Here is a 23,108-nt window from a genome sequence, read left to right as displayed (position 1 = left end):
GCCACTCTCTGCTTCTGAGCTGCGGCTTAATCTGAAGGTGGATAAATCAAGACGGGCTGCATGCTTTTCTTCAATCGTGACCGTTTGCTAATCAGCGTTCTCTGAACGGATTGCTCTTTCCCGTAAACTCATGTAACTAATTTTAATGGGGAGCCTAAAATTGCCAAAGAATTGATGCTTTTGAATTATGGTGCTGGAGGAGACTCTTGAGAGTCCCATGGACTGCAAGAAGATCAAACCTCTCCATTCTGAAGGAAATCAGCCCTGAGTGCTCACTGGAAGGACAGATCCTAAAGCTGAGGCTCCAATACTTTGGCCACCTCATGAGAAGAGAAGACTCCCTGGAAAAGACCCTGATGTTGGGAAAGATGGAGGGCACAAGGAGAAGGGGACGACAGAGGACGAGATGGTTGGATAGTGTTCGCGAAGCTACCAGCATGAGTTTGACCAAACTGCAGGAGGCAGTGGAAGACAGAAGTGCCTGGAGTGCTCTGGTCCATGGGGTCACAGGAGACGGACACAACTAAACGACTAAACAACAACAACGAAAATCTGATACAGAAGGTCTTGCCACGGACACGGAAGAGTCAGCCTTGACTCCTTCCCAATATCATGCTATGAAGAAATCTGAGCAAGGGCTTCTTTGTACCATTGGAAGCCTCAGTCTACTGGCCTGCATGCTTGGTGTTTGCAAAAGAGTTGTCGCTTGGAGTCATGTGCCCTGGGCTCTTGCGGTCTAAGGCAAGGGGTGGCAGGGGGCCTTTGGAACTGGGAGCATGGAAGGCAGGGAGCCCAACAATAGGTTCAGCCAGAGCCAATGACAGGTGGAGCCAACTAATTCTAGTTTGGCCCCTGTTCACATCACTCCTGATGAACTTTACAAGGGCAACAACCAAGACTGAGAAAGGAAGCAGCCAAGGCTGTAAATGAGCAGGAAGGGAGGTGAGGGCTGGCTGAGGGCAGACTGAGGTTGGTGGGGCACAAGGAAACAGGCCAGTCTCCGCAGGGCAGGGATGAGGAACTGGGTTGGTCCCTCCCCTCCTTGAACCCTGCAGGTCCCTCTGATAGGTAGCCACCCACCTGTCAATCGCCTGATGTCATCAAGTGTTTTTCCTTCCTCCTGCATGGTTTATTTTATTAAAGATTTTCTTGATTTACAAGAGTGTGTGCAATGTCTCTCTCTCGCATTCCCCCCCCCCCCCATGTAACATTTTTACAAATCAGTTTCATTTGTTGATACAGCCAACCACAAATGAACAACCACACCCTAGGCTAACCCCAACCTTTCTCACCACCGAAGGAACACAAGTGAACTGCAAGGAACCTGCACAAGCAACGCTGACACCAAACCAAACCCTACATATAGTAAGTAAAATAGAAACATCGCCACCCGACCTCACCCCCACCCATCTTTCCCCCCTCCACCTCTTTCCTCCTTTTCTTCCTCCTGCATGGTTTGAAATCAAACTGTGTGGGGATCTGTGGATACTGCTGATCACCTCACCATGGCGCTTGCAAACCCTGCTTTTGGCAGGAAGCCACATCCTGACAGAAGCAAGGGGCCCATAGCACAGAGAAGGCACAACTTCCCATTGGAATCACCTCTAGAGAAAACATAAGCTTTGGAGTGTGGGGGCAGCTGGCTGCAGGGCGTTCAGTGGGGCTGTGCTGAGAGGGATGGCCATTTATTTTGCCTCCCAGCCAGTGATGCAGTCATGGGAAGCTCAAGACCCATTACTATTTTTGTAGTAGGATCCCTGTCTCCAGTGCCCCAGAGCTGCCCAATCAGCCTGAAAAGGGGAGGGGGTTCTTCTTTTTTAAGCCACTGAGAAGAAGTCATGTCAACCTTTGTGCTGATTAGAGCCAATCAGAGTGAGAGGAGTCGGTCACAGAGGATTGGCTCCTAGGGTCACTCTGGAGAAGGCGTCAGGAAGAACGCCAAGGAGTTGTTCTGTATGCTCCAAAGCCAAGCACTTAGGAACACTGAAAACACAAGGGGTGCTCCAGATTCAAGAGCACAGTGCGCATGTTCTGTTTCATACAACGGAACATCCAAAGTCGCGCTGAAAGAAGATATCGGAGCACTCCAAATCAGTTGCCCATGCAGGTGCTGAAAGGCAACTGTTATGTACTGAGTTGAATAGGATCCAAAAGGCAGCAGTCTGATTGGTCCTAGAACAAAAGGATTCAGAATGCAGCAGTCTGATTGGTCCTAGAACAATAGGGTCCAGAATGCAGCAGTCTGATTGGTCCTAGAACAATAGGGTCCAGAATGCAGCAGTCTGATTGGTCCACAGGAGCCACCCAATCCAGCTCCAGGTGGAAGTGAATCCGCAACCTGATTGGCCTACAGGTGAATCCCGAATTAGCCAATCACGTGGGGCCCATTGTGTAAATAATGTATATAATGCAGACATTCTGGGGAAACTTCCATTCCTCCTCACCACTATGAGCTGAATAAAGAGCATGAAATCCACTCTCGACTCTGAGTATATTTCAGCAACACACGGAGATCTGCACTGATTGTTGCAATGCATCTCTCACTGCTATTATTTAATAATTGTGTAATTATTATATAATCTTAGAAGGGGCATGCTGTGAGGGGGTATGGCTGTGACTACCAGAAGTACACGTCCTTCTGGCCTACACCACGGTGTACACCGTGTACACCACGGCTCTCAGCCCACGCCCACTGCAAGAGCAAGGTGTCCTGGGAGCGTTCTCACCTCCCTCAGTGACGTGAGAGCACTCCCTGCCCCACCCTCCAGCAGCCCACTCCTCTCTCGGAAGCCAGTGGATTCTTGGCCTCAACGCAACTTTCTCCTCCCACCTATGCTGGGTGGAGCAGGGAGAATGGCGAGGAAGCAGCTGTGGGACAGATGTTGGGAAAGGAGCAATGGGGCCAACGGTACCCACACACGGAGGGAGAGGAGGAGATGGGGGACAAGGAGCCTGGCAGACATTTTTATGAGTTTGTTTTAACTGAAAGTGACAGGCATTCCTGGAAGGTACGAAGGTATGCCCAAGTCAGCCCCAATGTGCTTCTATGTGGTGCCCGCAGGCTCAGCTGATGGACATTATTATGATTATTTATTATATTTCCTGCAATTATTACTTTTTTGCACCAAGGGGTCTCAAAGCAACTTACAGAATGGAAGTAGAAAAAGCAAAGACTTTCAAACCAGACACACCAAGGGGCAGGGTGAGGCCTAATATAAATTTCCAAGAGCAGAATTCATAGTGTCTACACTGTTTTTTTTTCTCGACTCGGGGGGCAAATGGGGAACCCGTGGCCTTGCAAATGCCCACTGGCCCCAGCCAGCATCGCTGGAGACAGGCTCCCACGACCTCTGGAGGGCCACAGGATCCCAGTCCTGCCCTACACTCTGTTGCAAGCAAAGTGACAACACCTGCAATATGTTACCGGAACCAATGGAGGGTGGGGGTGATAGACAGAAAGGCAGCCTACTCTTCCCTGGCTGATTCCTTCCTGAGTAACTTTGTCTATGGGTTTTCTCTCAGGCTTTTCATATTCTTGCCATGGGCCACCCTTTTGTTAACCTCTTGACTCCATGACGGCTACATGTAAGCTTGTGGTTGCTTGCTACGAGTACTAAGACTTAAGTTTCTTTATCCTTAAGGAATAACATCAACTCCTGATAGCCGGAACATGGGAAGTTATTCAAAAATATCCGATTAATTGGCTTTTTTGATTGTATTATGATTTGGTATTGTATTCATGTGGCCTCCGTTGGATTTTTATTAATGAAAAATAAATTATTATTTTTTAAAAAAGTTTCTTTATCCTTTCCACCAGCTGTTTTACTAAACTACTTATTTCTCTTCTCTCTCTCTCTCTAATTCCAACACACCCAAGTATGCCTGATGATAACGAAATAAGAGTATCTTTAATGCAAGATCTTCTTCACCATCATAGATAAAGTGGGTGAGGTCAGGGAGAAAACGATGACTCTTATCACCTGTACTTGCCTCCCTTCTCCCGCCTGCAAGAAGGGCTTACCAGTGGCCCGTTGGTGGCACGAAATATACACAGGCGTGGACTCGGGTGTCGGGGATCTTCCGTTTGCGGTTGATGAGGATCTCTTCTCTCAAGTATCGCTCGTACTGGTCGTTGATATATTCGATGATTGGGTCCCAGCTATGGGGAAGGAGAGAGGGTGATTCTTATGCTCAAAGGAAATCCTCCCTTTAAGTCACTCCTCTCTTAGCATGTGAGAGAGGAAAACCATGTCTGGGAACTCTGGAGGAAGGAGAACAGGCAGTGGTGTGGGGAATGATTTGGAGTAGAGAAACTCTGCAGTATAAATGGGGTTAAGCACACCCTTCCGCCACCACCTCTCTGTTCAGAACAGGGGTCAGCAACCTTTTTCAGCCGTGGGCCAGTCCACAGTCCCTCAGACCATGTGGTGGGCCGGACTATATTTTGAAAAAAATTCAAAATGAACGAATTCCTATGCCCCACAAATAACCCAGAGATGCATTTTACATAAAAGCACACATTCTCCTCATGTAAAAACATGCTGATTCCTGGACCATCCTCGGGCCAGATTGAGAAGGCGAGTGGGCCGCATCCGGCCCATGGGCCTTAGGTTGCCTACCCCTGGTTCAGAATCACCCCTAAGAAAAGAAAGTTTCACATGCACATATCCTCGTAGCAACAGTTTTGGAGTAGAAGGCTCTGGTTTGTGCATTTACTCAGAAATCAGGTGTGCTGTGCTCACACAGTGGCAAATTCAGGTTGTGTGGCTCTAGTCAATTGGGAAGACTTGTGCATCTGCACCCCCCCAAAAAAAAGATTGGACTTTGTGCACTAAGGAAAGTGGGGGCGGGGGATGCACTGGAAAGTGTGTGATGACACTTGCTTGAGGCAATGCTGTATTACAAAGAAATCTGAACGAATGCTCAAAAATAGCGGACAGCGTCCCATCTCCCTGGAAACAAATCAGGAAGAATGTTTGATAAACAGTTTGTCCGGAAGCAAACCCCAATTTATAAAAGGCAAACATAGAAGTCCCACCAATGTTTCACCACCACCTTAGAAACACTTTTAACGGTTGTGTTGTTTCCACTCCTAGTGCAGCCCGTTTCCCCAAGAAAAAGAAGTGAAGCAGCAATCAGGTCTCTCTCATACCAGTTTTGATTGTTAATCTGATCCCCAAATCCTGGCGTGTCTGTCACCGTCAGCTTCATCTTCACACCCTTCTCTTCAACAACTGTTGGGAAACAGAGCGAAACGGTGTTAGTTCACTGCCTCTGAGGGGCCCTTCTCACCCCAGAGGGAAGCTCGCCCACTTCCTTCTCGCAAAATGTGGTGAACTGAAGTTAAAATTTGAAATATGAAAAACAGAGAGCAAAACTATTGGATTTATCCTGCCTTCTCTAACACAGAAGTCTCTCTCACATACACGGCTTCCATAGAGCTGCTCAGAGACTCACTGCGCCCCCCCATGCCCTCTTCCCCTCCCTCCCTGGAGTAAGAGAGGATTCTTCCCCATTTTGCCTGTCCAATTTGACCGCAGACACTTTGGGCTCGGCTAAACTTCCACTTGTTCTGTGCCCTGAAAACATCGGACTGAGCGGTTTTCTGCTTGTCCTTTGCCTTTTATAGTTTACTGCATAAATAAATTTTGTTGTTGTTGTCTTAAAAATATAAGAAGAAGGGTTTGCATGAAATGCACAAGTGCTAATTTATATGCACAGATGCAAAGGAGGCATAGAATTTAAACAGAACGGCAATTCATCTCACCAGAACAGCCAGGTGACCCTGTCTCCCTTCTCTCACGCTAATCAATTCCATCAGCTCATGTGCTTTCCAAATTTTTGTTAGCCATTCTTTCACTGTTGGTGGCGACCTATTCCCCCCCACCCCCCATTTTGCACCACAAGTATGTGAGCAGCTGCTATTAAATTCCACATTAAGTATTTATGTTTTATTTGTGGAGCTAACTCGCCTAATAAAATTATCAGGGAATCCAATGTAAGATGTTATTAATGACTTTGTCTTTACTACCTCTCCCTAAAAGACTGATTTATTCATTGCATTGCATTTTACTCAGAATATTAGTACACTACCCTTCAGTAGAGCTTCTAAGACTGAGATGGCATTCTCAGGGCTAGGAGACAAATGTGGCCCCAAAGGCCTTTCCATCTGGTCCCAGCATTCAAAACTCCCATTGTTCTAGGTGCGTTTTGCGACAGGGAATTTCCTTAACACAAGCAGTATCTGAGCTCTGGGCGTAGTACAGTGGTACCTTGGTTTAAGAACAGCTTAGTTTATGAACAACTTGAATTAAGAATGCTGCAAACCTGGAAGTAGGTGTTTTGGTTTGTGAACTTTGCCTTGGAAACATGTTTCGCTTCCTGTTGAGTGTGTTCCGTTTGTAAATTGAGTCCCCCGCTGCTATGGGAAAGCACGCCTTGGTTTAAGAACGCTTTGGTTTAAGAATGGACTTCCGGAACAGATTAAGTTCGTAAACCAAGGTGCCACTGTACTGCGCCTAAGATTTCAGATTAAAAGTGCCACTGCGGGAAGGAAAGGAGGACCTTTTTCTGCCTCCCCACTTCCAGCCAGTCTCTGAAGACTGGAGAGGAAACCCTCTTAAGAATATCAGGGGGTTGGGCAGGGGAAGTATGGCTTTGTGTTTTGCAGGCTTAAGATGAGGACTAGACCGTGTGAAAAATGAACATAATATTTTAGTTGCAGTTCATTCATTTTCAGCTTTGTATTCTTGTTATAAAAAAGCACGCCTAGACATTCCGTTGTTGTGCCCATAACCTTGGTTTAAGGTGCCATTTAGCTCCTAGTTTTCATCTCTCAGTTTCTAACACTGTCTGGCCCTCAGAGCTCTCCCTTAGGCCACGCCCCCTCCTAAGCCACACCCCTCAAGTCTTGATTGGCACCCCACCAAAAAAACCTCAAGTGATTTTGCTAGGTTGGAATGTGTTCTTGAACCCTGAGAGTTATTCTTGCTTGCCTCAATGGAGGACAGAGAAGGGGGAGTGTGAAATGTGAACTAGGTAAAGGGTAAAGGGACCACTGACCATTAGGTCCAGTCGTGACCGACTGGGGTTACGGCACTCATCTTGCTTTGTTGACAGAGGGAGCCGGCGTACAGCTTCCGAGTCATGTGGCCAGCATGACTAAGCCGTTTCTGGCAAACCAGAGCAGTGCACGGAAACGCCGTTTACCTTCCCGCCGGAGCGGTACCTATTTATCTACTTGCACTTTGATGTGCTTTCGAACTGCTAGGTTGGCAGGAGCAGGGACCGAGCATCGGGAGCTCACCCCGTCGTGGGGATTCGAACTGTCAACCTTCTGATAGGCAAGTCCTAGGCTCTGTGGTTTAACCCACAGCACCACCCGCGTCCCAAATGTGAACTAGCCTAGTGTAAAAAAAGGTAAAAAATTATGGGAATGAGGGCTGATAGCAGGACAAAAGCAGCCACACTAGGTAAATAATGAGTTTATTAGGATTGTGGCTGGCAAGTACAGGAGAGAAGGGGAAGCAGATGTTTCCCTCAGAACACTGTAAGTGAAAAGAGGAGGCAGCGTGGTATACTGGTCACAGTGTCGGACTAGGAACTGGGAGACCAGGGTTCAAATCCACACTCAGCCATGAAGCTCACTGCGTGATCTTGAGCCAGTCACACACTCTCAGCCTACGTCACAGGGTTGTTAGGAAGATAAAATGGGAAGGGGGAGATTCATGTATGCTGGCTTGAGTTCCTTGGAAGGGAGGTGCGATACAAATGTAATAACGATAATAATTCCACCAGGGTCCTCACCGCGAGTGACGGAGAGCAGCTGCAAGGTCTTGGGAATGCATTCCTCGTAACCAGAGCCTGTTGGTTTCCGGCTGACCTTGGATTTGAAGAGCGTGTTCACCATGGTGGACTTGCCGAGGCCACTTTGACCTGCGGGTAAAAGGGCAGAGGAAGAGAAGGCTGTGAAACCAAACCTAATACATTGGCAGCCTTCAGATCTCAGACGGGCTCTTGCACGGGAGAAGATGGAACAAGAATGTTCTTCATTGCTCCAGGGAAGTAGGATTAGAGCAGAGATGGCTAAGAGACCAATTTCAGTGAAATCAGAGACCCTTATTCCCCTCCCAGAGCGACAATCCCCCAGAAACTCTGGAAATTGTAGCTCTCTGAGGGGAACAAAGGAGTCTCCTTACAACTCTCAGCTCCCTTAACAAGCTACAGCTCCCATAATTCTTTGGGGGAAGCCCCAGCTGCTTAAAGTGGCATCATAGGGCTTTAAGTGTTTGGCGTGGGTGTGGCCTTGCTTGTCTTGGGCTCTGGCTCCACCTAGTGTTGGTCTCCCTGCCGTCTGCCCTACAAGTCTCAGCTGGCACATTTCAAGGGCAGGAGCCACAGCGATGAACAGAAAACTGTAAGCTATGGGGCACAATCCCATCCGGCCAGGACCCCAGGGAGACCTCCTTGGAGGAAGACCCATGAGAAGAACCTGGGTACCAGGAAAAACCTGCTGCAGTCCTAAGGCAACTTGGAGTACTTTGGCCAACCTCGTGCCCTCCAGATGTTGTTGGACTACAACTCCCATAATCCCTTGCCATTGGTCATGCTGGCTGGGGCTAATCAGATGGAGTCCAGCATCTGGAGTGCCACAACTTGAGGGACACTAGTCTAATGGGCATCTTGTCTGCCCCCCTGATGACACCTTCAAATACATACCAAAACCCTGATATGTCTTTGTTATGTACTGAAGTTCTCACCCTGGGCCAGCAGGGGGATACTGTAGATAGTTATGCAAATGAAGGATCGAAAGTGACGTTCAGTGATTGGATAGTTTGTATGCAAATGAAGGATCGAAAGTTGACGTTCAGTGATTGGATAGTTTTAGAAAATGGCAACAGTTACATTGTTCTGGAGCTCTATATAAACAGGTTGACTGAGCTCCTCAGTCAGTTCTGTTCCAGCTTACAAATAAAGAGCTGCTTTGGAAGAATCACTGTCTCGTCTGCTATGTCTACCCACAACTTAACAGTCTTGACCCTTGATTTCCGCCATGGCCCTGACTTCAAAAGTTGAAGGAAATTAACAGCGGCAAAAAGCTGGGTCTTCTGCCTCATTCTGTGACCCTGATCCAAATCCCTCATTTCTCCACAGCTGCTTTTGGGGGTCCTGGCTGGCTGAGACTGTGCCCCATAGCTTACAGTTTTCTGTTCATCCCTGTGGCTCCTTGCCTTTGAAATGTGCTGGTTTTATCATCATGTCTTATCACCACAACCATCATCATTCTGTTATTCCATTGCACATATCTGTGTAGGAGGAAGAAAGCTCTGGAATGATGTCAAAACATCTTTCATCAAGTGGAAGGGAAAGGGAGGAGAATCTCCCATTAGTTTGCCTGATGATGGATGCAGTGGAACCCAGAAGCTTGCATACTCTGCAACCAACCTCAGCTGTTCACACCTAAGTTGCTAAAATGTTTGGTAAAATGTTACTACAAATGTTTGAGAGCCAACATGGAAACTGCGGCCTGTCTGTTTCTTTGGCCAGAGCTGTCTTTATTCACTATGCATGAAACACAACGGCGTTGCTGGTTTTGTCTCTCTCACTTCTTTTAAGAACCCAGATGTTGACTGGGCCTCTCCTTGTCTCTTGTTTACTTCACGCTCTCCCCCGAGAGGGCTTATCTGGCTTGATAGGGCTTTCCTCTCCCTGTCACAGGCAGCTCCAATCTGCACCCCCATGCTGCCCCCTCTACAAGCACAAACACACCCCTTTTAAGTTCAAAAATGTCAAACTTCTCCGCACGGAAAAAAAATGTTTCCCAGGATTGATTGAAACCAGATGTGCAGCCTCCAGAAAGGGTCGGAGGAGTCACAGCTGGAACAGCTTTTTGCTTTCCTGGTCCTCTATTCCAACTGCCCATCGTGGCTGGATTGCTTTGGCACGGCAGGAAGGGCGCTTGGGCAGACGTCCAGCCTTGATGCCCTACTGATGGGGCAAGGACAAGATCAGGACCAAGAGGGAGTGAAGGAAGAGGCTCCCTCTTTTAGTTATGATGGGGAAGAACTGTGGCAGAGCATCTCTCAGTTCCCAGCATCTCCACATTAAGACTGGGAGAGACTCTTGTCTGAAACCCTGAAGAGTCACTGCCAGCAAGAGTAGTTCAGAGGTGGGGAACTTTAGCCATTCAGTCTAATTCGGCCGAGCATGGGTCCCAGTTTGGCCCAGGAAGTCACCCCCCAAACCCACGCCCAAGAGCTGCCTCAAGGTGTGCTACTGACTGCCCATTGGCAAGTGTTATGTACTGTTGAATAGGATACAAAATGCAGCAGTCTGACTGGTCCTAGAACAATAGGATTCAGAATGCAGCAGTCTGATTGGTCCTAGAACAATGCAGCAGTATGATTGGTCTGCAGGAGCCACCCAATCCAGCTCCAGATGGAAGTGAATCCACAACCTGATTGGCCTACAGGAGAATTCCGGAATTAGCCAATCACGTGCAGCCCATTGTGTAAATAATGTATATAAAACAGATACTTTGGGGAAACATTCATTCCTCCTCATCACTATGAGCTGAATAAAGAGCATGAAATCCACTCTCCATTGTGTGGATCTTTATTTATTTATTTTGGACATGGTTGTTTCTAATCTACATTTCTCCCACAGATGGAATGGTGGGTCTGGCTCTTAGAAACTTTGCCCTTCTTGGGAGAACTTTTAAATGGACAGGTGTGTTTATTAGGCAGTGCAGCAAACTTTCTTCTCTCTCTCTCTCTCTCTCTCTCTCCCTCCCTCCCTTCCTTCCTCTCTCTCTCTGCCTAACATTAGGGCCAGTCCTGGGAAAGAGGGTGGCCCAGTGAAATGACTATAAGGTCTTTTAGGCAGCAAAATGTCTTGAGCTGGCCTTGCCTGTTCCCCTGCTTCTGTTAAGTACGGTGGGATTGGTCAGGGAGGAGATCAGGGAGCCATGATGGAAATCCTCTTTAACCCCTTTCTGACTTTCTGGGGTTTTGATAGCTGTTCCCTGCACAGATCCACATCTCCTTTTGCAACCCTAAGAATGTGTGTGTGTGTGCGTTTAAAAAAGTTGAAATTCTTAGAAAGTTGGAATCTGCCATTTTTCTGTACTGATTCATGGGACAGATGCCCACAGCCAAGGGGACGTTTCAGGGGTGAATGTATGTCCTTTCCTCATCCTCTGTGGGATCAAAGAATGAGGCACACCTGTCCTAACTCATGAGCGAGGCATATATTCTTCCTAGCCAACCCCCTCTCTTCTTATCCACTAGGGCCTACAGCCCCTGGCATCTCAGGCCCATCTATTTAGCAAGACAGCCAAGAGCCAAACCCATTTGTCTTGTAGCTGAAGTCCTCCTGGAAAAAAAAAAATCTCTCAAAAGAGTCTGTCTCCTTGCACCTGTTTTATCAGTTCCTCCTGGACAGGGAAATCCATGATGGGGATTTATCTGACATCTTGCGTGCTGCAGCATTTGCTCGGCACATCTTCTTTTTCTTTTTTAAAAAAATATCTTATCCCCATAATCCTCCCGACTTTCTTCCCTCGAGGATGTTTCAGGCCCCAAACAAAATCATTCTTCTTATTTGGTATTTGCTTTTTTGGCATCTCCGTACTGGCTTCTGGCTTTTGATCTGGAAATATTTATTGCCGAGCGCATCGCAGGGTTGTGGTGGAAGGTGTGTGTGTGTGTGTGTGTGTCTTTGGAGGAGCGCTCTGGACAAAGCCTTTGTCTGCATGGAGGCCAAGGAGAAGAAATTCCAGGAGGCTGGATGGTGGGAAAGGGCACGAGGTTGCTAGGAAAGAGTTAGAGGGTTTGCACGGCAGGCGAGGAGTCCCAGGGAAAAAAAATACACAAAAAGCCTCAGAGCGTCTCCCCCTCCCCACTAACCCAAAGGACGCTGCAGAACGCCAGCTGCAACACTAAAGGTAGTTCAAAGCTTCCATATTTGAGGGTAGCGACTCATGGCCTCTGGGGTAGCACAATGAAAGGGACTAGCAGCTTCTATGAAAGGGAGCCTATGTCCTCTCCAGATTCTGCCCTCCATCCATTTTTAGTGAGTGTATTCTGCAACAAGCCACTTACGCAATAATAGTGATAGATTTATACTGGGCCGTGGGGTGTATGGGGTGTTAGGGGAGGGGTGGTACCTCTGGTGGGCAACACGTCGTACTCCTCCTGGGATAGTTTGTCCAACTTTGGTCACCCCACCCAGAACTTGGCTCTTACTTGAAGCTGTCAACATGTGACAGCGGCCACACCCTGGGAGACAGCTTTGACTGGCTGGCCAAACTAGGTGAGAGTAGCCGATGGGGCTCAACCTTGCAGGACAGCTTTGGGAGAAGAAAAGGCCCAGGACTAAAGCCTACACAAATACCTGCCAAAGGTATTGCTCTGCTTTCCTTTGGACAACATCAGCAAGGCCAAAAGGGAGCCCAGGACCTCCATGCATACTGCCCAGGCTTGTGTGCCAGGGAAGTCACTTTGGTGCTGAAAACGCAAAGTTCAACTTCACCCCCAGAGGCATACTCCATTGTCTTTCGAGATAGATGGGTGCCAACAAAAAAATTATTGTGCATTGTAAGACTCAGAGAAGTGCACATTTTTAAGGAGGGCTGTGTTCTGGTTCATATACCTTTCTGGAACGTGCAAATTAGGTGGGTTCACCTTGAAATGCGAGCTGAATCAAATTTCTTCTGCTCCTTATTCCCAGACAGAGTCCTCTCCCCCTTTTTATCCTCCCCCTGGCTTTCTCCCAAATGCTGGTCTTTTCTTTATTCATCCTTTCACACATGAGCTCAGCTTTACAGCTGCAGGCACTTGGCCTGCCCTTTGCCCAGTTGCATCTCCAGGGACGCCAAATTCTGCCGTGTCAACAGATTTGCTGGGGAGGCCTGGAGACGGTGACCATGACGTGGGCAGAGGAGAAAGACGGTGCCTCCATTTCCTTGCCCACGCTCTCTCCTGCTGAGGGGAAACTACGAGCAAACTCAGCCTCCTGAGCTCTCGACACCTGCGATGCTCTAAAAGCCTTCCAGGGGAGGAAGTTCACAACACAGCCTTCATCCTGGCGTCAAGAGAGGGTTGGCTGTGGTCCTGTATTATGGAGCACAGCCCTCTATTTGAAGGCCTCCTGAAATACTGCCTAGTCCAAGTCTGCCTTAAAGGTCAGGCACTCGAAGAAGAAGAAGAAGAAGAAGAAGAAGAAGAGTTTGGATTTGATATCCCGCTTTATCACTACCCAAAGGAGTCTCAAAGCGGCTAACATTCTCCTTTCCCTTCCTCCCCCACAACAAACACTCTGTGAGGTGAGTGGGGCTGAGAGACTTCAGAGAAGTGTGACTGGCCCAAGGTCACCCAGCAGCTGCATGTGGAGGAGTGGGGAAGCAAACCCGGTTCACCAGATTACGAGTCCACCGCTCTTAACCACTACACCACAAGTCACTTATCCACAGCATCTGGACCACAGACTTAGCAATTGCAAAGGTTCCCTGATCTCCCTGCTAGGATGAAATGCATTGCATTTCTATTTAAAGGGTGATAATTATTTCTAAATATGCACCTCTCTCTCTCTCTCTCTCTCTCTCTCTCTCTCTCTCTCTCTCTCTCTGTGTGTGTGTGTGTTTTAAAGACTTCCAGAGTACAGGGAGGCTCTTCTAAGGAGAACGAAGCTCTGGCATGTATCTCTAGGAATTAAGCCCTGTGTCACCCCCATGCCAGGCCTTCCCATCGGACGAAGCCTGAGGGTGGCCCACAGCACCTGCTACTCACCTACAACCATGATGTTGAATTCGAAGCCGGTCTTCATGGTCTTGATCCGCATCTGGTCCATCACGGCCTCGATCCCCACATAGCCAAAGAGCTTCTGGTCTCCTGTGCTAACGGAAGGGCCATCCCGGGATAGCTGCTCTCTTGCCGGCTGCTCCTCCATGCTCCTCCGTTGAGGCTCAGGGCTACTCTCTGAAAGAGGAAGAGAGAAGGGAAACCTGAACCAGATACTCCAGGTGGGACAGGAGTTCCTCCACGCGACTTACTCTTCCCCTTCTTCTCGATCCGGTTGCCCTGCTGTACTTCTGAGAATGAGTATTGTACGCAGAACAGAAAGTCAGTTTAACTGACCAGACTGCTTTATTTCTCTCAGTCCCTCAAAACAGAGGGGTCCGTGAGCCACCAGTGGTCTGTGAGCTTCATTCAGGAAGTCCATAGCATGTCCACAGCAAATATTCACATTTATTTCTAACTGTATTCCAAATGCTTTCTTTTATTTCCTATATTGTATTTTTTTGCACTACAACGCAAATTGGAATAATAATAATAATAATAATAATAATAATAATAATAATAATAATTTATTTATACCCAGCCCATCTGGCTGGGTTTCCCCAGCTACTCTGGGCGGCTTCCAACAAAACACTAAAGTACAATAACCTATTAAACATTAAAAGCTTCCCTAAACAGGGCTGCCTTCAGATGTCTTCTAAAAGTTTGGTAGTTATTTTTCTCTTTGACATCTGATAGGAGGGCGTTCCACAGGGTGGGTGCCACTACCGAGAAGGCCCTCTGCCTGGTTCCCTGTAACTTGGCTTCTCGTAGTGGCGGAACTGCCAGAAGGCCGTGGACCTCAGTGTCCGGGCAGAACGAATACAATGCAAGAAACAAAAGAAGCAACATGGATACAATTAAACATCACACAGCACATTGCAGGCAAATAATGAAGAGGCCCGACAAGACCGCCTGTGTTCCGTATGTGTGTGAGCACATCTGTGAGGTGTTTGGGAACCACTGTCCTAAAAGAAGCAGGGGTGCAGCTTTCAAGGAGACAGAGAGCCCAACACTGAGCCTGGGCTGCCTGCTCTTCCTATGTTCACCTACGGAACTCAAGGCCATAATACGAGGTGATGGCCGCCAGCTGAAATGCTGTTCAAAGGGATTCGAATTCACGGAGGAGGAGGTTGAGGCTACATGTTGATGGCCGCTGGACACAATGGCAATAGGGAGCCTCCATGTTCAGGGGTAGTCTATCTCTGAATACCTGCTACTGGGGAGCAACAGCTGGAGAAGGCCTTCTTGCCCTTGTCATGCGCTTCCCAAAAGCATCAGGTTGGCAAGCATAGGAATCAGGGGCGCTGGATTTTGGTCTGTACCCAGCAAGGCTCTTCTTTATATTCTCTCCCCCCTACAAGGTCTGTTTGCAGCATTTGGGACATTTTAGTTTAGAGAAAAGTCTAGTAAGAGGGGACACGACAGAGGCATATAAAATGGCATGAAGGAACGGGTAAAGTTTTTCTCACTCTCTTGTAACACTTGTGGACGTCCAATGAAGCTACATGTTAGAAGATTCAGGATAGACGAAAGAAAGTCCTTCACAGAGCATGTATTGATGGCCACCAACTTGGATGGCTTTAAAAGAGGATTACACAAATTCAGGGAAGAAACAGCTACCAAGAGCTACCAGCCTATGCTCCATGGACAGAGGCAAAAATTCTTCTTAATACCAGTTGCTGGAAATCACAGGAAGGGAGAGGGCTCCTGTGCCCAGATCCTGCTTTAGAGTTCCCCACAGGCATCTGGGTGGCTTCTGTGAGACCAGGATGCTGGACTAGGTGAGCCATTGGCCTGATCCAACAGGATCTTCTTATGTTCTTTCCCCACCACCTCCAGTACTTAGGTTTGCAGGAGACCCGAGGAGAGAGAGCAAATCGTGTTTCAGTTCCACTGATTTCAATGTGTCTGCTCTGAGTAGGCCTAGAATTGGATGCAGTCCCCCTGCTTTCTTTTATCTCACTTCCAGAGAACCTCCAAAACTACCAGGGGAACTTTGCAAGGAAGGGATCTCTATTTGCCCCTAGCCATGGGGTGAGGGGGAAAGGCCTTGAGACCACCTGACAACTGCACTGCAGCAGGGCCTCAACCGCAGTCAAGGTCACAGAATCGAAACGTTCTGGAGTTGGAAAGAACCACAAGAGTCATCTAGTCCATCTTCCAGCAATGCAGGAACCTTTTGCCCAACGTGGGGCTCGAACCCCCAACCCTAAGATTCAGAGTCTCATGCTCTACCTACTGAGCTAGTACGAACATCTAGCTTAGTGCTGTCTACACTGACTGGCAGAAGCTTTCCAGGACTACTGGGAGATGCCGTAGACCAGGAATAGTCAAACTCAGCCCTCCAGATGTTTTGGGACTCCCATCATCCCTAATCACTGGTCTTGTTAACTAGGGATGGTGGGAGTTGTAGTCCCAAAACATCTGGAGGGCCGAGTTTGCCTATGTGTGCCGTAGACGGAACCTGGGGCCACTGTGTGCAAAATAAAAACACTACCACTGCGCTTCTCTCTAGCAACATAGGAAGCTGCCGTATACTGAGTCAGATCAAGTCTATCTAGCTCAGTATTGTCTATCTAGCTCAGTATTGCTCTCCAAAGTTAAAGGCAGGGATCTCTTCCAGCCCTGCCAGGAGCCCCTAAGGATCGAAACAGGGACCTTCAGCAGATGCTCTACCATGCAGTGATGACATCTTCGCTCTACTGAGTCAGACCTTTGCTACAACTAGCTCAGTGTTGGTTATGCTAGCCACCCTACAACCTTTTCAGGCCCACTTTTAGCCCCAAACGTGCATATGGCGAGCCAATTCTTAATTGCTTACCATATCGTTGCACAGCGGTAGTGCTGCTCTTGCGACCCAGTAGCGGATTCTGATTCCAACAGCTGGAGACCAATGGCCTGCCCTGACAGGCTGTTCTCCCACCCCAGGATTTCAGAAAGGGGTCTGTCTCAGTCCTACCTGGTGATGCCGGGGATTAAGGCCTTTGCACGCAAAGCAGATTCTCTCCCATACAGCCGCAGCCCTTCCCTCTGCAGAGTCAAATCCCTGGTCCATCTAGCTCAATATACTACCTACACAAGCCGGCAGCAGCAATCCAGGGTTACAGGCAGGGCTCTCTCCCAGTCCTACCTGGAGACGCCGGGGATTGAACCTGGGACCTTCCGCATGCAAGGCCGGTGCTCTCCCTCTGAGCTAGGGCCCTTCCCCTGCAGCATGCTCATTGGGAAACAGACCCAAAAGGGGAAGTGGAGGAATACACACGGCTCTGCAACTTCCCTGGCAACGGCAGAGGCAGACCCTGGGGCTCGGAAGAGAAGCTCAGCAAACAGATTGGAATACGTAGCCAGGAGGTGTCAGTGGTGGGGGGTGGGGGGTGGGATCTCCACAGGGCTGTGCAGGGGGCTGGCAGTAAGCCAAGGGGTTTGGGAGCTCTGCCGAGGCAGCATCTTGCAGAGCAAGCGGAGATTTTCTCCCCCACCCCTACAGGATCAGAGAGAGAGAGCTCTCCAGACAAGCAGACCCGCACAGCCTTTCTCAATCTGTGGGTCCCCAGATGTTGTTGAACTACAACTCCCATCACCCCTAGCTAGCAAGGCCAGAGCTCAGGGATGATGGGAGTTGTAGTCCAACAACATCTGGGGACTCACAGGTTGAGAACCACTGCGCTAGAAGTTCCTGCACCCTTTATGGGGAAGACACAACTCCAGCTGCAAATTAAAAGCTACACGCAGATATATGGGAAATGGGGGGGGGGACACTGGCCCAGGGGCATAACACGGCCCTTGGTGACCCTCTTTCTGGCCCTTGGGACTCTTCCCATACCCCTTTCCCCCAGGCTGCACCCTTTGCCGGTCTTACTTCATGCCCTCGTTGGGTGTTTACGTTTGCCTGAAAATGTGTCCCTGAACTTGCCAGGATGGATAGGGAGGGAGCATCCATCCCCTCCAACACGTCAAAGGGAAAAACCAGGACACCATCTTCCTGTTTTTTCTTGTGAGAGCACAGCAAGATATTTTGGGTGCCACGATTTTGTGCAATTCTGCCCTGCGATTTCGCCTTAAAAAAAGTGCTTTTTTCAGGGGGAAATCATGTGAGATCACAGTGCCTCAAATGGCTGCCGTGCCCTCACAAGGAAAAACGGGATGTCCCATTTTTACCGGGACAGTTGAATGGTGTGAGGGAGGTGGGAGTATGTGTAGAAACCAGCCTGCTGTACAAAAGGTAGAATTCACATTTGTGACTCTGGCTCCTTTTGCCTCTGGCCACATTCACCGCTACCAGCACATGGCCCTCAGAAGGTTGCTGGAAAGGGAACGTGGCCCTCTGACTGAAAAGGCTTCCCTGCCCCTAGCCTAGGCCCTGAGATCATGTGGGGTGTGAGATGGCATTTCTCAGCAGAGCCCACAGGATGGGTGTGAGGGGAAGAAGGAACTGAAGAAAGGAAGACGCCGCTTCGCCCTGAAATATGCACAGCATTTCTCAGCAATTAAAGCACAGCAATGTTTGGGCCAAAGGGATGTCGCAAATTTGTCACTAGACTGTTACTAGAGGCAGCTGGGGGGGAACCCATTTAGATCAGGGCTGTGAGGCTAGAGTAGGGTGGGTTTAACACGGTGGTTCTCAACCTGTGGGTCCCCAGACATTGGACTACAACTCCCATCATCCCTGAGTTCTGGCCTTGCTAGCTAGGGGTGATGGGAGTTGTAGTTCAACAACATCTGGGGACCCACAGGTTGAGAAAGACTGGTTTAACCCTGTCCCCTCTGTGCTGACTCCCTGATTTGAGTACAGCTGCTATTAATATTGTACCTGCCTTTCTATAGCTTCTTCAGGGGGATGATTCAAAATTGGAAAAACAGCACTGGGGGGAGGAGTTAGGTCCTCTCCCCCAGCAAATGGCACTGATCCCACCCCTCCCCACTCCTCTAGCTGCTTTCAATGGAAGAAAAAAACTGTTTCGAGTGCCAATCATCAGTCTCCCACATCACATGCATTGAAGACCAGATAGCTCAGTTGGTGCTGATAATGCCCAGGTTGCAGGTTCAATTCTGGTATGGGACAGCTGCATATTCCTGCATTGCAGTGGGTTGCACTAGAATATCCTGAGGGTCCCTTCTAACTCTACGATTCTAAGTAGTACTGAACTCTGTCCCTTTAGGAACCCCACCCCCTACATCACCATTCTAGGGTCCTGATCTGGACCGGGTTCCCCTCGCTTAGAAATTTATGGGGCGGGGGGGGGGGTGAAGCAGCAGAAGCAGCCTGCACTGCAAAGATGATGCGTAGTTTGGTCTGAGCCCCCACTGCCATACATGCGTGCTCATTGGGTACGTGACCTTGCAGCCGCTGTTCACGTGGAAAAGACAAAGCGGAAGAGAGGCATTTGTAATGCAGATGAGCATTCTTGGCCAATCGGAGGCTTTCCATTTGCACAACAACCCTGATTATGCACTTGCATTCACAGGCACGTGTAGGGCCCCCTCCCGCCTGCTAACTCTCCCTGCTCAACAAACACACACTCCTCTACCCTGGCACAGAGGAATTAAACTTCTGAATTCCAGTTCCTGAGAACCACAAGCAGACAGAGCACTGTTGCACTTATGTCCTGCTTTTGAGTTTCCCGAAGGCCTCTGGTTGTCCACTGGGAGAAGAGGATGTTGGAATAGATGGGCCTTTGGCCTGATCCATGCAGCGGGGCTCTTCTTGAACCTATATAGTATTCAGCACAACTTCTGACATCCTCACATTCTCTCACTAAAGATCATGCTTTCCCCTCTCCAATAGACAATGCTGAAATCTGCCCCTTCCCACCCCCTTACTCTACAAACGGAGTCTGCCTTGCGTGTCTCAAGCAGGGTGTGTCTTAAGAAAACTCAGCATAACCATTTCCCTTAAGAAAAAAAACAAATAACCGAGTTTAATCTTGCAACAGAATAGTTACAACTCAAACATATTGAGCAACACTGGATGGGTGGTTAAGAGCTGGGAGGGCAAGAGCGCAGGGGAAGGTCCCTGTTTCAATCCACTGCATCTCCTGTTTGAAGGATCCGATGATTCAAAGGATCAGAGGTGCCCCATAGGCCACTCTCTAACGCCCCCTCCCTGCTCCCTTGGTCATGAGGTGATGAGTGGAGGGGTCACCTTCTCTTCCCTTGAAAAGGACACAGAGCTGGAGGAGGAAGTTGGGAGAGTGACACTCAATGTGCTTTTCAAAGACTCACAGCTCATCCTTTTCCTCCACACTTTCCAGGCACATGTCTTCGCTTTAAAGCTTTGCCTATAAACAATTTTCTTTCTTTCTTTGTCCTGGTGCATTCCCTGCATTTTACAGCTAAATTGGAGCAAATGGCAACCCACAGAAAATTCAATTACTGACTGCTACAATTCTGCAGCAAAAAACAGATTTTTTTTCAGGGAACCCCCCCCCCCCAAAAAAACCCCACCCTGCTTAGACACAGAGCTATAAAAGCCAGAACTGTGCTTAGAAATGAGGTACAAAGGGAAGTCTGGGTGAGCTGTCAAATGAATTCTGCTGGATCCACCTATAACCAAGAACTCTTGGAAAAGTTAAGTGCGCACACACTCCCTCTTTCTCTTTGTGGGGTGGGCAGAGGAAAGGGACAAGAGGGGGGTGCCCATGGCACGTCCTCAAAAATCAAAATGTGCCCATGAGCCTAAAAAGGCTGGCAATCCCTGAGGCAGCTGGCGGTAGCAGAGACTTTGGAGAGTTGCTATCAGTCAGAGGAGTCAGTGCTGTTCTAGGTGGACCGGAGGCCTGCTTCAGAAGAGTGTTCAGACAACCCCACTGCACAAAAGGGACGGGACTTTATATACTGACATATGTACCTAGATTGGAGCAGGGTGCCTCACCCTCCTGGTAGAGGTACACGTCTACATCTGTACATACACATAAACCATCTTCTTAATCACTGTAATCAACTGACAGGTTTCCCAAGGACACATTTAGCATTGCATATAATTTGGCACTTCTGGGGACTCCAGGGGTGGGGGGTCTGAAGCCCTGAAAAAGGTCACCCTGGACAACGTGAGCACAAGCTAATACCCACCTACACAAAAATCTCTACAAAGGGAAAACGAGGCCATATGACATAAGAAGAGCCCATTGGATCAAGCCAATGGCCCATCCTGTTCTCACAGTGGTAATTTTCTTTGGGAAATCCCAGCAGACCTGAGCACAAGGCTACTATGCCCTTCTGTGGTTTCTGGCAACCGGTATTACAGTGGTACCTCGGGATGCGAATGAGATCTGTTCCGGAGCCCCGTTCGCATCCTGAATAGAACGTAAGACGCGACGGTGCGTCTGCGCGTGCGCGGGTCGTGTTTTGCCACTTCTGCGCATGCGCATGACGTCATTTTGAGCATCTGCGCATGCACAAGTGGTGAAACCCGGAAATCACGCGCTCCATTACTTCCGGTTTGCCGCAGAGCGCAACCCGAAAGCACTCAACCTGGAGCACATTCAACCCGAGGTATGACTGTAATTTATAACTGGTACATGGCTCAGTTGGTTAGAGCATGGTGTTGATAGTGCCAAGGTTGCAGGTTTGATCCCCCTATGGGATAGGTGCATATTCCTGTATTAGATAATCCTCAGGATCCATTCTGACTCTACAATTCTATGATTTTATGGTGTTAACTGGCCAGTTGTTTACCAGGATCTGGTCCCAGAAAAACCAGGACTGCTGCCAGTCAACCTGGGCAATTGCAACGCACACTATTTTCCCTTGAAGGCTCGCTTGCTATTATTCCTTATCCTCCCCGTATGGAGATGCAAACAGTCTGAATCAACAAGGTTCCTTCTCGCCAACTTCCAGCAGGACAGGCGCTAGTTCAGCTCCTCACCCGCCACTCGCTTGGCCCTTACGGCTGGTTTCCACAGCAGCAGACGACCCAGGCCGAATCCAGTCAGCCCGGTTGTGCGCAGCGGGAAGAAAATAATTCGGCAAGAATGAAAACACGCACACACACACACACACACACAGCGCACGACTCCATAGCCAAGTGGAGATGGCAGGGAGCCCTCAAGCTGTCAGCCCCTTGAAGCTTTTCCACAAACAACGCTAAGTTCCAGGGGGAAAGCGACCCCTCACACCAACAGCAGCTGGTGCCTGGGGAGGAGGAGGAGGAAGCTTGCCAGAGCTTCGTCATCTCAAAGAAAGAAGGAAAGAGAGGAGAAGGCTCAGTTCTTCTTTTACAGTTTCTGCCCAGAAAGCCTTGCCCCTTAATCCCAGACACGTGGGGTGGTTGCTCGTGGCCACTTAGTGGGAAACTAAAGAAATCCTGCACCCACCAAAAAGTTCATGCAACTTTTGCCAAGGCTGTGTATGCACTGGGTGTGGAAGGATCTGCCCATTTTGGGTCTCCCGGTTTCTCATTTCCACCCCCCCCCCCCGGTCTTCATTTCTGCAGCAATCTGCAAATCTTACTTTGAAGAAAGTTTCCTTGTGGAAGTTCATCAGCATTTCAGCGCAGGTTTCTCTCCCAATATACACTTTTGACTGATGGCTGTAAGCCATGCATCCTTCTGTGCCATTTTAATTAATATATGTGTTTTTATGCACAGTTTCTCCATATGTATGCATTTTTTAAAAATAGATGGGTTGGCTGTGCACTGTGAAATTCAAAGAACTGCAAATTTCAAAGGATGGCTGTGCTTCGGTTCTCATATTGTTTCAGAAAGTGCAGATTTCATAGATTCACCTTTAAATGCAAACTGAAGCCATATTCTCCCCCTTCTTTAGTACACACAATATATTTAAAGCATCTTATTTCCCCCAAAGAATCCTGGGAGCTGTACAGCTTCCGGGTCATGTGCCCAGCATGACTAAGCTGCTTCTGGCGAACCAGAGCAGCACACGGAAACGCTGTTTACCTTCCCACCGGAGTGGTAACTATTTATCTACTTGCACTCTGACGTGCTTTCAAACTGCTAGGTTGGCAGGAGCAGGGACCGAGCAACGGGAGCTCACCGCATCGCCGGGATTCGAACTGCCAACCTTCTGATCGGCAAGTCCTAGGCTCTGTGGTTTAACACACAGCGCCACCCGCATCCTTGGCAGTGGTAGGTGTGGTCAAAGACAAATATGTTGGAGATGTCATTCTCACATTTAGACAGTAAGATACATTGCAAAAATCATATATTTCTAGTCTCTCTCTCTCTCTCTCTCTCTCTCTCTCTCTCTCTCACACACACACACACACACACCCTCTCCATCTTCCATCCAAGGAAGCAGAAGACTTCTTCACAT

The 23,108-nt window shown here is 48.7% G+C and overlaps 1 protein-coding gene across 1 annotated transcript in view; it reads right to left on the bottom strand.

Moving 5' to 3' along the window:
- The window catches only part of SEPTIN12 (septin 12), a 74,581-nt gene that overhangs the window by 10,540 nt on the left and 40,933 nt on the right, over nucleotides 1-23,108 (bottom strand). The window contains exons 4-7 of the mRNA XM_083585052.1: nucleotides 13,788-13,976; nucleotides 7,807-7,935; nucleotides 5,153-5,234; nucleotides 4,022-4,159 (exon numbers count right to left, since the gene is read on the bottom strand). Coding sequence (XP_083441178.1) covers nucleotides 4,022-4,159; nucleotides 5,153-5,234; nucleotides 7,807-7,935; nucleotides 13,788-13,976 — 538 coding nt within the window. The remainder of the gene's footprint in view (nucleotides 1-4,021; nucleotides 4,160-5,152; nucleotides 5,235-7,806; nucleotides 7,936-13,787; nucleotides 13,977-23,108) is intronic.

This window comes from Podarcis filfolensis (assembly GCF_964270895.1).
Source record: "Podarcis filfolensis genome assembly, chromosome: 14".
In the NCBI taxonomy this organism is placed as follows: domain Eukaryota; kingdom Metazoa; phylum Chordata; class Lepidosauria; order Squamata; family Lacertidae; genus Podarcis; species Podarcis filfolensis.
This window is presented reverse-complemented; position numbering and strand designations above follow the sequence as displayed.